We start from the raw sequence: 14977 nt of genomic DNA on the forward strand, positions 1-14977 counted from the left end.
CCAGGCTGGAGTGCAGTGGCGTGATCTTGGCTCACTGCAACCTCTGCCTCCCAGGTTCAGGCAATTCTCCTGCCTCAACCTCCCGAGTAGCTGGGACTACAGGCACGTGCCACCACGCCCAGCTAATTTTTTTGGTAGTTTTAGTAGAGACAGGGTTTCACCATGTTGGCCAGGATGGTCTTGATCTCTTGACCTTGTGATCCACCCGCCTTGGCCTCCCAAAGTGCTGGGATTACAGGCGTGAGCTACCGCGCCTGGCCTAGTTTTTGTATTTTTAGTAGAGAATGGGGTTTCACCATGTTGGCCAGAGTGGTCTCAAACTCCTGACCTCAGGTGATCCTCCTACCTTGGCCTCCCGAAGTGCAGGGATTATAGGCGTAAGTCGTCGTGCCCGGCCCCTTTTGATTTCTTTACAGAATATTGCTGTAGTATAACTCTTTTTTCCACGCACTTAATTTTTGTTCCCTTGTTGGCATATTTCATTTTCTTCCCTGAAAATGGGTAGACTGAGGTAAGGTATGAGGAAGGCTTGGCCATGCCACCAGCCGCTTATCCCAAATTCCTGATCCCTGGGAGACATCTGGGCCCTCCCTCCTGTTCCAGCCCAGTAGCTTCCAGCAAAGGTATTGGCTCAATTGGACACGGTGTGTGGAACTGCCTGCTCACACTTGTGAACCCCTGTCCAGGAGGAAGAAACAGAAAGGGCCCAGTGAGTATAGGAAGATGCCAGTGCCCACTGTGGAAAATCCGGAGCCAAGTTTTTCTTAAATGCAAATGTCCCCAGTGTGGGGTCACATCCAAGCTCCAGAAGGAAGCCTGGCCTGGCGGGGTGGGAGGGCTGTTGCTAGAACCAGTCAGTCCTGCTCCACACTTCCACGCTTTCCGTGGCTTCTCCTGAAACCCGGGCCTAAGGGGTGGGGCTTGATTCCTATCCTAGGGGTACTGGGCGGGGTCGTGTAAATCATCCAATCAGGCGCTCCGCCAGGAGGGTGGGGTCAAGCTCCGCAAGTCTAAGGGGCTCTTGTTCCCCTAACCCACTGAAATCAGCGTTCCAGAGGGCAAGGTGGCTCCACCACAGCTTCTGTCCGGTGGTGACTAGCACTGATCCCCGGAGCCAAGGGAGGACCCGGGACACCTGGGAGCCGGGAAATGGTGAGTGTGCAAGGCGGGGTGGGAGGAGGGGCTGGTTGGGACCTGCTGTGGTGGGACCCGGGCCTCTCAGCAGCGATTCCGGGGTCTGCGGACCCAAGTCTCCCTGGCGCAGCTCGGCCCTAGGTCCCCTCGGCCACAGGGTGGGGCTGGGCCGGCAGCCGGGACCCCGGGCATCGTGTCCCGTCCCTGCGTGGCAACTGCAGCCCCGGTCCGGAGCCCTCTCGGCAGCACAGCGCCCGCAGTGCCCGCGGCCCCGCATCTCCCCAGATTGTGTGGGGGCCATGGGAGGATCATGGCGAGGATCCAGACTCGTGTGGGGTTCTCCTGCGAGGAGCTGTGGTCTGTGGGGTTCCCAAGCCCGCCTTTCACCTGTAAAAATTAAAATGCAGCACCGTTAAATATTTATTTAGCCAAGAGCAATTCATGAATAATGCAACCATGGCTTGTTCTTTGGGGTCCCGTCAGGGGGGCTTGAAGGAAAGGCTTTTATAAGGTGTATGAGGAAGCAAGCCAAATTAAATCTTTGGTTATAAGTCGCCTTATTTGGTCTGTCAACCAAAGGTTAAAAAAACAGGCGTTTTATTCTGAGCCAAGTTTAAGGACGATAGCCTGGGAATGCAGACCCAGCACAAACAATGTGTCCTGGAGTGGGCTACGTGAAGTGTTATACCTTGTGTTACACAGAAAATGGGAGAGGTGGGCAGTGACCTTACACATAAGATAAAGCAAGTATGTGGTGAAAGTATATGAAAGGTTAACCAGTACACAGGCAACTTAGGATTAGACAGGGATGATTGAATCTGTCCTACCTGTGCTTCATCTGATACGCAAGGTTGTCATTAGTACAGGTCAGTGAAATATTGGACTTGCAGGCTGAGAGTTCAGCTTTATTTCATGGGCCTGGTTTCTATTACCTGTATGTCCAACCTGCAGCCATCTTAGGTCACTTTTTAAAAAATTTCTTTCAGTTCTTCCTATTTCTGACAGGTCTATCCAGGTGGAAATGTTCTGGTTATGTAGTCGGAGGCTAAATTTCATTTTCCTCTAAATTGGTAATTTACAAGCTACATTTGTGTTCGATTTTGGTGTCCTTGGGAAAGCAACTCAGGGCACTATAGCCACTCCAGTCTGATTGCCTCTTACTTCTTTTAACACTCCCCAGGGGTACCGATTTTCCCGTGTATTTGTTTGCCCTTGAGTTTTCCAAAAGTGTGGGACGCAGGTCTCAAATCCACAATTCTGTTTGCTGAACTTAACCCTTCTAGGGTTTGTATGAATTCCTAAATTTCCAATTCCTTCCCCACATTCCCAAGTGCCAACTTTGCTTCATCAATTCAAAATATTATCAACTATTTGTCCTTTATTGTACATTTCAAACAGATGCAGTACTTTATCATTTTTTTCACAGAGCAATAGATAGCTCTTTTAAAAATATTTTTCTGTTTGTGAACATTTCACATGAGGAAAACAGAGTAAGTGCATGAAACTCTGCTGCAAAAAATCTTTGTGCCTCTCCTCCTTTTATCTTCCCCTAGGCACAGACACCTTGCCAGAATGTCTTTGGATTGAGGTTCCCTTTTGGAAATTTTACAGGGTGATCTGTCCCTGTTCCTGGGTTTCAGAACTTCCTGGGGTTGACCCAGGATGCTCACAGTTGCCAGGTCTCTTGGAGGATCTAGTGAATATCAGCCTCTGGTTCACTCCCAGAGGACAACCTCTGCCTGCTGGGCTCAAGCAATCTTCTCTGCCTTTCAAAGTGCTGGGATTACAGGCATGAGCCACTGCACCCGGCAATTTCTGAATTTTGAATCAGCCTTGTACACCTGTAATGATTCCCACTTGACTGTGGTGTATAATTCTTTTTATACATTTTTAGATTCAATCTGTGAATATTTGTTGAGAACTTTTAGGATCTGTGATCATGAGAGTTACTGGTCTAGAGTTTTCTACCTTTGTAATGTATCTATCTAGTTTCGGCAGTAGGATTCTGTTGGCCTCCTAACATGTATTAGGAAGTGTTTACTCTTGTATTTTATAGAAAGATTGTAGTGAACTGGTGTCATGTTTTTTTTTTTTTTTTTTGAGACGAGACAGAGTCTCACTCTTTCACCCAGGTTGGACTGCAGTGGCGCTATCTCGGCTCACTGCAAGCTCCGCCTCCCGGGTTCAAGCCATTCTCTTGCCTCTGCCTCCAGAGTAGCTGGGACTACAGGCGCCTGCCACCACGCCTGGCTAATTTTTTGTATTTTTTAGTAGAGACAGGGTTTCACTGTGCTAGCCAGGATGGTCTCAATCGCCTGACCTCGTGATCCGTCTGCCTCGGCCTCCCAAAGTGCTGGGATTACAGGCATGAGCAACCACGCCTGGCCCCAACCAATCTTTTGTACCCTATGTAAATCAGACACTGCCTCCTCAAGCTCATCTATAAAACTGCATTTCACTGTGGGAACAGCAACCCACTTCTCTGAGACCCTTCTCTCTGCAGCAGAGAAAGCTCATGTCTTTCTTTCGCCTATTAAACTTCTGCTCAGAACCTCTCTGTTTGTCCATGTCCTAGTTTTCCATGGCTCTGAGACAATGACACCGCTTCAGTGTGAACTCTCATGAATTGAGTCTAGACCCCTAGTGCTGTCCGTCTCACCTGTTCTCCTCTACACATATCTGGGATATGTCATGGCTTGGTGGTCTTTGAAGATGTGGCTGTGAACTTCATCCAGAAGGAGTGGGCTTTGCTGGATTTTTCTGTGAAGAATCTGTAGAGATGTGATGAGGGAAGCCATCAGCACCTGGCTTCTATAGGTGAGGATAGTATTTTTTTTCCTTTAGTCAATTAGAGAACAAGTGCCTTTTAGCCATCAGCGCTGTTCCAAAATTTGGAATGTGGAAAGGAGGTATTTTGATGAATTGATCAAGCATGGCTGCAGTGCACAATGAACCTACAATCCAGTAATTTTTCCATACTTTCTAAATGATAATGATTTTTCTCTGTCTACATTTTAGGAAACAAATGGGAAAACCAGAACATTAAAGATGAATAGAAAAAGCCTGGGAGAAATCTAAGGTGATTTGCCCTCACAGGAGGAAAAAAAATGTCCCTTGAGGGGATCTTTGCATGTTATCAATTTTTAAAACAAAATTTTCAACAAAAATATATACTTAATGTAACATAGATGTTGAAGTATTTATAAAATACGTCACAGGGAAACAGAACTAAGAAACTTCATACATGGATATTATTATTTTTATAATAGCTATGGGGAGCCTTGTTGCAGAGTAATCAGTGCATTTACCTTCAAACAATTCATACATGGCAGAAAACCTGCACTTTCTGTGATACTGGTAGCAATGTACGTTCAAAACCTATTAATGAACCACTAATAATGGGCTTGTCATTTTTTTTTTTTTTTAAGACAGAGTCTCGCTCTGTCACCCAGGCTGGAGCGCAGTGGCGCGATCTCAGCTCACTGCAACCTCCGCCTCCTGGGTTCAGGCAATTCTCCTGCCTCAGCCTCCTGAGTAGCTGGGATTACAGGTGCCCACCACCATGCCTGGCTAATTTTCATATTTTTAGTAGAGACAGGGTTTTATCATGTTGGTCAGGCTGGTCTCGAACTCCTGACCTCATGATCCACCCGCCTCAGCCTCCCAAAGTGCTGGGATTACAGGTGTGAGCCACTGCGCCCAGCCAGGCTTGTCATTTTTTACAGAAGTCATTACATTAGAAAGATTGTGAAAGTAGGGTAGTTGGTGTGGAGAAACCTTCAGCTAGATTCCAAATCTCAATGTGTTTAAGTCATGCTCTCCTTTGGTTCTGTGAACATATTTATAATGTACACTTTGAAGTATTTTTCGATTATATCTGCTATCTGTTCTCACAGGCAGTTTCTATTGTCAGCTTTTTTTTTTTTGGATGTATGGGTTGTACTTGTTGCAAATTGGACATTTTTGATAACATACTGAACCTTCTCAGAGTATATTCAATTTCTCCAGGCCTTGTTATTGTTATTTGCTTTATTTTGTTTAGTGACCGATTGGACTATTTTGGTGAAGTCTATTTCTGTAAGAGTTAAAGAGGAAAGAAACACAGCTTGATGGTTAAAGACAGGTTTATTTTAGAAACAATCTGAGGGGCTTCTGGCCGATTTTGGTCAGGAGCACCTTTTCTTACAGACTAAGAGTATGTATTGGGTTTAGGGTGAGGGGCTTATTACAAGCTTGGAATGTCTCTGGTCAGGGAGGAGTCTGGAATGTTTTTGGTCAGAGACGTTATTTGTGGTTTATGGTCATGCTGACCTTAGCCATTAGGCTGATGCCCTTTGGATTTAGACAGTTTTTGACTAAGGTGAATTTTAAAATGAGGTGCTTGTCCACGAGGGCGATGCTCTTGCTCTGTCAATTTCTTCTTCATAACTTTAAGTCTCTGATATTGCTCTTGAGGGGAGGGGAAGTGGCTCAGCTTTGTTTCTGCCTTCAGTCAACCTGGCATGACAATGGTATGGTGGGAATCTCCTCCTCTCTTGGACAGCCCTCAGATGTTAAACTGCACTAATTGCTGGCTGATGGCTCTCTTGTTCTCAAAAAAAGTCCAGGGACAAATTTGCCCTGTAAATCCAAATATGTTTTCTCTCCTTTCTAAGAATACTATCTGAGATCAGCGTTTAATAGTTGTTTGTTTAGATGCTTAATGGACTCCTCCTAACAGTGTTTTTTCCTGGTTTTGTCCACAAATTAGCTGGCCTACAGTGCAGGCAGTATCTTCATTAAATCCACGAATCTCCTGTGAATTGTTTTTCACCTCCATTTCCACTGCATCAAGGATTGAGTGCCCTTTGACTTAAATGTCTCATGATCTGTTGCAATTGAAGTTAATTCTTATGCAAGAGGTTAGGAGCTATGTGTTTCACAGCTTGCTTCTCTTCCACCTCAAGGCAGAATCTGACGGGGCTCTGAAGCTTGGGTAGGAGTGTTGGCAAGCTGCTTTCTGAGTAATCCTCTCTTTTTGGGAACTGAGTGTTCAGTGGCAGGGAGGGACAGCAGCCTCATGTCCTCTTGGCCTATGTCCTGGCATGGATCCACCACCTCTACGAGCTGAGGCAAAGTTGATCAGTGTCCTAGTAGTCTGAGTGCACCATGCTCACAAACCATGTCCCCACTTTTCAAACATACCCACACAAGGTGTAACCTCAGTAATGGGCAGGTGGAGGTAAGATCAGAAAAGTTGAAGTTCTGCCCTTCCTGGAAAAAAGCCTTCTGACTAGAGGCTGGGTGACCGAGCAGAAGCATCGCCATCATGGACACGCATCTCATTTTAAAAGTCACCTTAATCAAAAACTGCCTAAATCCAAAGGGCATCAGCCTAATGGCTAAGTCAGCATGATCATAAACCACAAATGACATCTCCAACCAGAAACATTCCAAACTCCTCCCAGACCAGAGACATGCTAGCCCCAAAATAATCCACCTCCGCCCAGAGACATTCCAACCCCCCCATAAACTTCTCCCCTACACAGAAACATTCAAAGCTTGTAATAAGCCCCCTCACCCTAAAACCAATATACACTCTTAGTCTGTAAGAGAAAGCACTTCTGACAGAAGTCAGCCAGAAGCCCCTCTCAGGTTTTTTCTAAGATAAACCTGTCTTTGACTGTCAAGCCGCATTTCATGTTTCTTTCCTCTAACTCTTACATTTGGTGCCAAAACCCAGGTGCTGGGGGCAGAGGCTCTCCTGCAATCCAGGAAGCAGTGGGCAACAGCAGTTCGTCCTAATTCCTGGATCCTGAAGGTCTCTGGCCACCACTCTGTCTTTTCATTCAGTTCACTTTTCTCTCATCCTCCCTTTTCTCTCTGTCTCTCTCCCTTGTGCAGCTGCAGTCCAAGAGGCCAACCGGAACATCAACATCAAACACTAATCCAGCTGACTGGTAAGATCTGCCCTCCCCTGGCTGTCTCACGGTACCCAGAAAAAGTCAGGTCTGCTGTCTCGGTCCTCAGAGGACCAGTGGGACTAAGCTAGAGGAAATCTTGGGGATGCCCAGTTTCTTCCCAGCTTGACCATTCTCTTTAGAGAGAGGACTCCGGGTCTCTGTCTTTTGTCTGGGGACGCCTAGAACAAAAACAGACACCCTCGGCTTCTTGCCAATCCATGTGCGTGCCAAACAATCCCACATTCCCACACCCTCTCCACTGTGCTGTCTCCTTCACAACCTCGCCAAATCTGGCTTAAGCGTGTAGTCTTTTATTGTAACATGGCCTGGCCCCAATACACATTAGATAATGACAGCTGATGGCCCAAAAATGGCACCTTTAACTTGCAAATTCTCAGGAACCTTAACAACTTTATAACCAAGAACAGCAAATGGCAAGAGGTTCTCTATATTCAGGCTTTCTTCTGCTTCTACTTTTTTTTTTTTTTTTTTTTTTTTGAGACGGAGTCTCGCTCTGTCGCCCAGGCTGGAGTGCAGTGGCGCAATCTCAGCTCACTGCAAGCTCCGCCTCCCGGGTTCACGCCATTCTCCTGCCTCAGCCTCTCTGAGTAGCTGGGACTACAGGCGCCCGCCACCACGCCCGGCTAATTTTTTTAAAAATATTTTTAGTAGAGATGGGGTTTCACCGTGGTCTCGATCTCCTGACCTTGTGATCTGCCTGCCTCGGCCTCCCAAAGTGCTGGGATTACAAGCGTGAGCCACCGTGCCCGGCCTTCTGCTTCTACCTTAAATCCCAACTCTCCCTGTGTCAAGCTTCCACCTCTCATAAAATCTTTCTTCCTGGCTGGGCATGGTGGCTCACGTCTATAATCCCAGCACGTTGGGAGGTTGAGGCAGGCTGATCACGATGTCAGGAGATTGAGACCATCCTGGCTAACATGGTGAAACCCCATCTCTACTAAAAATACAAAGAATTAGCCGGGCGTGCTGGCGGGCACCTGTAGTCCCACCTACTCGGGAGGCTGAGGCAGGAGAATGGCGTGATCCCGGGAGGCAGAGCTTGCAGTGAGCCGAGATCATGCCACTGCACTCCAGCCTGGGTGACAGAGCAAGACAATGTCTCAAAAAAAAAAAAAAAAAAAAAAAAAAAAAAAAAAAACTTTCGTCCTAATGAAAACCCTCTCCAGGTCTCTCCCTCCTCCAAGCTATGCGTATATTCAAAAGGCTTCTCTTCATAGATCTTGTTTTCCTGGAAAAGGTTTTTTTTTCCCAGTTAACTGAATTACTTTTTTCCACTCTGTCTTGCCACTCTTGGTGCATGTATAAAAGACCCTAAAATGGTTTCTGGTGGCCTGGGACCCCTTGGGAAAACAGAAAAGGCACTACAAACCCCATTTTGGGAAAAATCTGTTTTCCTTATGGAACCCTTGGAATTGAAGGTGAATAAGTACCTCTCAAAATCTTTGTCTTCCAGCTCTACTTGTTTATTAGGTGCTGGAAACTGTTTTCCTAGCCCTGTTCTTAAAGGGCACCACCCAAAGGCCAATAAGCCAATTGGGAAATTAGGAGAAAAAAAATATCATAACTACTGAATCTTCTTCTGGTTGTGTGGCTATATATGTGTTATGTGTGCAATGTCTATTAAAAGAACTCTAATTATAATTGGCAAAAAAAAATAAGTGCTTAAATCAAATATTTTTAAGGGAAAAGTAAAAGCTGTGGGATCTTTTGGTTCACATGACTTTAATCTTTAAAACTTACTGGTACAGTAAAGTTAGAAGGGTCTTAAGAGTTGCCAGCATATGTTTTTGTTTGCATTTATTAATCAAGCAATTTCATTCTTATCTCTGCCAAATACTATAAGGTATCAAAACAAAACTATGACTCAGCCCAAACAAAATAATCTTTGTATAATTTTTTAATAAGTGAAACATTAATATTGGTTTAATGAAAATAGCTACATCCTAAGCCGTTTAATATCCTAACTTCTGATCTTATCTTATGGACTTAGGCAGTCTAGTCCACAGGCGTGAAGGAAGTTTGTTTTGGGAAAGGACTGTTATCTTTGATATTAAAAGATAATTTACATTTAAAAATTTTTATATGGTAAATTTTTGTACTGAAATAAATTAACTGGTTGTTTAAAGAGAGAGATGTTTACGACAAGTCAGAAAGTTGAGGCATGTCAGATTGTCTGTGAAAGGCATGGAAAATTTTATAAATGGAATTTATGCAAGAAATGTACAATTTAAAAGTGATTAGGCCTCCTGACTGCTTTATAAAATGCCCCTATAACTCTTACCTGTACAACTTGCCTGCTTTGCAGCTAGGTAAGACCTAGGACACACGGAATTAAATGCTGGACTAAGCCAGACCTTATCTGCACAGAAGTCTAGGTCCCAGGCTCTACACCTAGCACATAATTAAAATCCCAAACGTACCAAGGTTTTCAACAAAAGTAAAGTTTCCTGAAAGTTAATTATGTGGAAAGTGTGTAAGGAAAGTAAAATATACTTTTGGTAAAAAGATTACGAGGAGGCATAAGAACGTGGATTTTTTACCTACATTAAAAAGTTAAAGAATTGTTTTGAAGGTTTAAGCAAGTTTTGGCAGGTTAATTGTAAAGGAAATTCTGTGTAAAAATATTGGCTAAAGTTGAAGGGGTAGCATCTAGTTTTTCTGTAAATTGAGCATTAAAATAAAAGCACAACGGGTTTCTCTTAAAGCACTAACCTGCTCTTTAACAAAAATTATAAAGGGTTCGCGCTTTCCCCTGGCTTTTTAAAAAAGACAAAAAAGAAAAAAAAAAATTATAAAGGGTTAAAAAGGGTCTATAAAAATCTTACCTTATGGTCAAACATTAAAATTGAGTAAATGTGTCTACAAGATTTTATTAAAAATGGAGTTTATATTCATGGCACACTAATATAAAGGTAAAATTTGGCATATTTGGTATAAAATCATACAGGAAGCGTTGTCAAATACAAAATGGTGTTTGGCTTTCTTTGGGCTATATTTGTATAAGTATGTTATTGGTATGTGTTCCAAAGTTATGGGAGACTCCTATAATTCTGACATATCTTAGTGTACCTTATAAGTAATAATTATAATTGTTATGTTAAAATTATTGTGTGCCACAGAGGTAACAGATATCCTTGTCAATTGCGTCTTTAACTATGGCTATTCTAAAACTTTTTTTCTGAGACGGATTTTCACTCGTTGCCCAGGCTGGAGTGCAATGGCACGATCTTGGCTCACTGCAACCTCCACCTCCTGGGTTCAAGTGATTCTCCTGCCTCAGCCTCCAGAGTAGCTGGGATTACAGGTGCACCCCACCACACCTGGCTAATTTTTGTATTTTTAGTAGAGACGAAGTTTCACCATGTTGGTCAGGCTGGTCTGAAACTCCTGACCTCAAGGTGATCTGCCTGCCTTGGCCTCCCAAACTGCTGGGATTACAGTCATGAGCCACTGCGCCTGACCTATCCTAAAACTTTTGTCATCCATAAACAATTGTTGTCTTGTTTTGGTCCTCTTTAAAAAGGTGGTTTTATAATCAGCTATAAAGGTCTAACAGGTGCCCTTGAATGCAAGTTTCTGAAAACTTTGAAAATTGTGATACCACAATAGAGGAAAAACGTTCAGAACTTTTAAAAAGCTAAAATGTTAATATGAATCAGGACAGGAATTAACTACATGAACTAAACTGTAGGAGACTGTAGTGATCTTTTTAGGTTTTATTTTTATTTTATTTTTTTTTGCACACAAAACATTTTCTAAAAATACATACAAACAAAAAGATGCATATCAAACATATTAGGAAGGTTGCACATGGGAAGATGGGGAATAGAAATGGGGGGTGGGAATTAAAGAAAATAAATGAGAGAGGGACTTTGTATGGATCAATGATAACTCAATCCTCTATTTGACAAAGAAGGAGAAGGAAGAGGAAGAAAAAGAAAGTGGGATAAAGGATCAGAAAGGGAGGAAAATAGAAAAAATTAGAGTATGACTCCAGGGTAGACCTGTTTTGTTGTTGCTGGGTTGGTTGGTTGGTTTGTCTGTTGTATTTTTCATATGTTTCGCCATGTTGGCCGGGCTGGTGTCGAACTCCTAGCCTCAAGTGATCAACCCACCTCGGCCTCCCAGAGTACTGGGACTACAGGCATGAGCCACCACGTCCAGCCCCCACATTGCGTCTGGCCTCTGTGGTAGACCTCCCAGACAGGGTGGCCGGGCAGAGGCACTCCTCACTTCCCTGACGATGGGCAGCCAGGCAGAGGCGCTCCTCACTTCTTCCCAGACGGGGCGGCCGGGCAGAGGCGCTCCTCACTTCCCAGATGGGGCAGCCGGGCAGAGACACTCCTCACTTCTTCCCAGACAGGGCGGCCGGGCAGAGGCGCTCCTCACTTCCTAGACAGGGTGGCGGCCGGGCAGAGACGCTCCCCACCTCCCAGACGGGGCGGCGGCTGCAATCCCAGCACCCTGGGAGGTGGAGGCTGCAGCGAGCCAAGACCATGCCACCGCGCTCCAGCCCGGGCAACACCGAGCACCGAGTGAGCGAGACTCCGTCTGCAGTCCCAGCACCTCGGGAGGCCGAGGCGGGCAGACCACTCGAGGTCAGGAGCTGGAGACCAGTGTGGCCAACATGGCGAAACCACGCGTCCAGCCAAAGGACAAAAACCAGGCAGGGGTGGTGGCACGCGCCCGCAATCCCAGGCAGCCCGCAGGCCGAGGCAGGAGAATCACGGGAGCCTGCAGCAAGCCGACTATACTCCAGCCTGGGCCACAGAGGGAAGGAAAAAAAAAAGGGGGAGGAAGGAAGGGAGGGAGGGAGGGTTTGTTTGTTTTTAAGACAGAGTCTTGCTCTGTAGCCCAGGCTGGAATGCAGTGGCGCGATCTTGGCTCACTGCAGCCTCCTCCTACATTCAAGAGATTCTCCTGTGTCAGCCTCCCAAGTAGCTGGGATTACAGGTGTGCGCCACCACACCTGGCTAATTTTGTATTTTTAGTAGAGACGGGGTTTCACCATGTTACCCAGCTGGTCTTTAACTCCTGACCTCAGGTGATCCACCCACCTCAGCCTCCCAAAGTGCTGGGATTATAGATGTGACCCACCACGACGCCCAGCCTGGAGTGATCTTTTTAACATATTGCTTAAAATATTGCTAATCCTTTGTTTTGCTTTTCAAAGTCCAAGAATCTTTTCTTTTGAGCTATTGACACCTTTTAACAATTTAGTATGCTTCCATGAACAAAATTTGGAGCATTCTTGTTTCTCTCTACCTGATTTTCTCCAGAATTTGGAAACTATCTGTATGTATTCTTAAGTTATGGTAATATGGTTATTTGCATAAGTGCAACAAGAATTTGTTTTCTTTTGTAACAGGACACAATTGGGAAAACTGGTTATTTTACCAAGGCTTTGACTGAAATGGTTTGCCTTCCTTTAAGGAATCAAATTTGACTTATGGAGCCAATAAAGCCCTTGGAAAGCTGGCCTCAGATTTCGTGTACAGTCCTTGTACAGGGTTTCTGATCTGTGGTAAGTAAAGAATGTCACTTTCTGACAGGCCAGGAGTCCCAAGTTATCTTGGAACCTCAAGAAGAGAGGAATTCTCCCAACTCATAGGTTTTCAATGGTACAAATCCATGGCTGGGCTTGCCTTTAAAAAGGTCTTATCTCAGATTCCTTCTACAAAACAAAGTTCCATCAAAGCCAATTTAAAGGACCTATGTAACAAATAATTATTCTTGCTCCACTGTATGCAAATAACTAAGCCAAATATAATACAGAAAATCAGTCCTACTAGCATGATTTGTCTTTTAATGAAAATGGTAAACTTGAGAGAGAAAATTATGTTTCAAAAACAGTAGCACACCTGTTGTTAAATTCTGGTGTTGCCTAATGTTTTTCAATTCTTACTATTTTCTGTTTAAATTAAATTCTAATTTTTCTGGCTACAAGTTTCCAAAATAGCTGTGCTTTCTAAAAGCCCTATAAACTGAAAACTTGATGTTTCAGCAGGTGCTGCCTCTAAGCCCCCTGACTCTCACAGGAGGAAATTATAGGAAATATTAATCTAAAAATCATAAAAAGTAAGTAACCAAGAGAGAATTACTCATCCTATTCAGCCTCACCCCTACCTCATCAAATACTTTTATCGTTCCTACCTCTCCTTTTAAGCCAAATATTAAAATGTTTTAATGGGAATTATTTACTATGCCAACCTTGTGGGAACTGCTTTACTCACTCTACTATTTGCAGTAGGACTATATACTGTAGCACCCTCAGGGTAAAATATCAGACACACAATCTCAATTACTATAGCATTTTGCTTAATTATTATTCTCATAGCAGGAATAATGGTTACTAACAGAAAATAACACATGGGCCTTTCCAAACCAGCACCTCTGCCTCTCATTAGGTAAGGAATGTTGTTTCTATATCAGCCAATCAGACCTAGTAAAAAGTGCTATTAAAAAACAAAAGCTAAGGAGTACCAAAACAGATTCTTGGTTTGGGAACAAAATCATAGCATGGGTCATCCCATTCCTGGGCCCTCTCCTAATAATATACCTAATTATGGGACTAATGTTCTTACCCTGCCTAATTAACCTTTTTCAAATATTTTTTTAACTGACAGGATCATGACCATTTCACAGACAACTACCCAAAAACATCTACAGACGGCACTGCTCCTACAGTCAACCCGATATCAGAGAACTCTCCATCCCCTCGTCAGCAGGAAGTAGCCAGAAAGAACATGCTGCCCCTCGTCCTTTTTATAACTATAAGGTCTGGATTGACAGAGCAGAAGCATCACCATCGTGGATAAGCACCTCATTTTAAAATTCACCTTAATCAAAAACTGCCTAAATCCAAAGGGCATCAGCCTAATGGCTAAGGTCAGCATGATCACAAACCACAGATAACATCTCCAACCAAAAACATTCCAGACACCTCCCACAGAGACATGCTAGCCTGGGGATAACCCCTCTCCTGCTGGAAAGATGTCACCCCCAAGATAACCGCCCCTCTGCCCAGAACATTCCAACCCCACCATAAACTTCTCCCCCACACAGAGACATTCCAAGCTTGTAATAAGCTCCCTCACCCTAAAACCAATGTACACTCTTAGTCTGCAAGGAAAAGTGCTCCTGACTGACATCAGCCAGAAGCCTCTCTCAGGTCTTTTCTATAATAAACCTGTCTTTGACTGTCAAGCAGTGTTCGGTGTTTCTTTCCTCTTTTTATTTTTTTAAAATGGAGTCTTGCTCTGTTGCCCAAGCTGGAGTGCAGTGGCGCAATCTCAGCTCACTGCAACCTCCACCTCCTGGGTTCAAGTGATTCTCCTGTCTCAGCCTTCTGAGTAGCTGGGATTACAGGCGCACGCTGCCATGCCTGGCTAATTTTTGTATTTTAGTGGAAACGGGGTATCACCGTGTTGCCCAGGCAGGTCTCAATCTCCTGAGCTCAGGCAGTCCGCCTGCCTCGGCCTCCCAAAGTGCTGGGATTACAGGTGTGAGCCACTGCGCCCAGCCTCTTTCCTCTTTAACTCTTACACTGGGGAAACAGAGAACCTTGTATCCTTGGCTACACAGTCTAGAGTGGAGTGTTCACCTCACTGGGGTGAGGATGTGGGGTGCAGGATCAGGGAACAGTAACGGTTTAAATACCACAGACTCACATTTCTCACAGAATTTTCACAGATTCTCTTGGATAGTTTTCCTCACTGGCTGTCTGCCTTTAGGATGACTCCAGGGGCTTTAAATGGTTGTTTTAAAGTAACTGTCACAAGTGTCTCTGGGGAGTGGGTTAGTGAAGCTCCTCATACTGTTATGCCATCCTAATGCCTTAAGATTCTGCCCGTATCAAAAAATGCCCTGCAGTTTGATAT

General features: G+C 44.4%; 1 protein-coding gene across 2 annotated transcripts in view; it reads right to left on the reverse strand.

Annotated features, from left to right (window-relative positions):
* Positions 1 to 350: 350 nt before the first annotated feature.
* Positions 351 to 14977, reverse strand: part of LOC115836973 — a 35787-nt gene continuing 21160 nt past the window's right edge. The window contains exons 2-3 of one of the 2 annotated variants that reach the window (XR_004032011.1): positions 3794 to 3905; positions 351 to 1521 (exon numbers count right to left, since the gene is read on the reverse strand). Coding sequence is in view for 1 of the 2 variants with exons in the window: in XM_030820766.1 (XP_030676626.1) it covers positions 962 to 1521 (560 nt within the window). In the remaining variant the exon portion in view is untranslated. The remainder of the gene's footprint in view (positions 1522 to 3793; positions 3906 to 14977) is intronic. The other variant, XM_030820766.1, reaches the window with a different exon arrangement.

The sequence above is a fragment of the Nomascus leucogenys genome, chromosome 10, assembly GCF_006542625.1.
Source record: "Nomascus leucogenys isolate Asia chromosome 10, Asia_NLE_v1, whole genome shotgun sequence".
Classification (NCBI taxonomy): Eukaryota; Metazoa; Chordata; class Mammalia; order Primates; family Hylobatidae; genus Nomascus; species Nomascus leucogenys.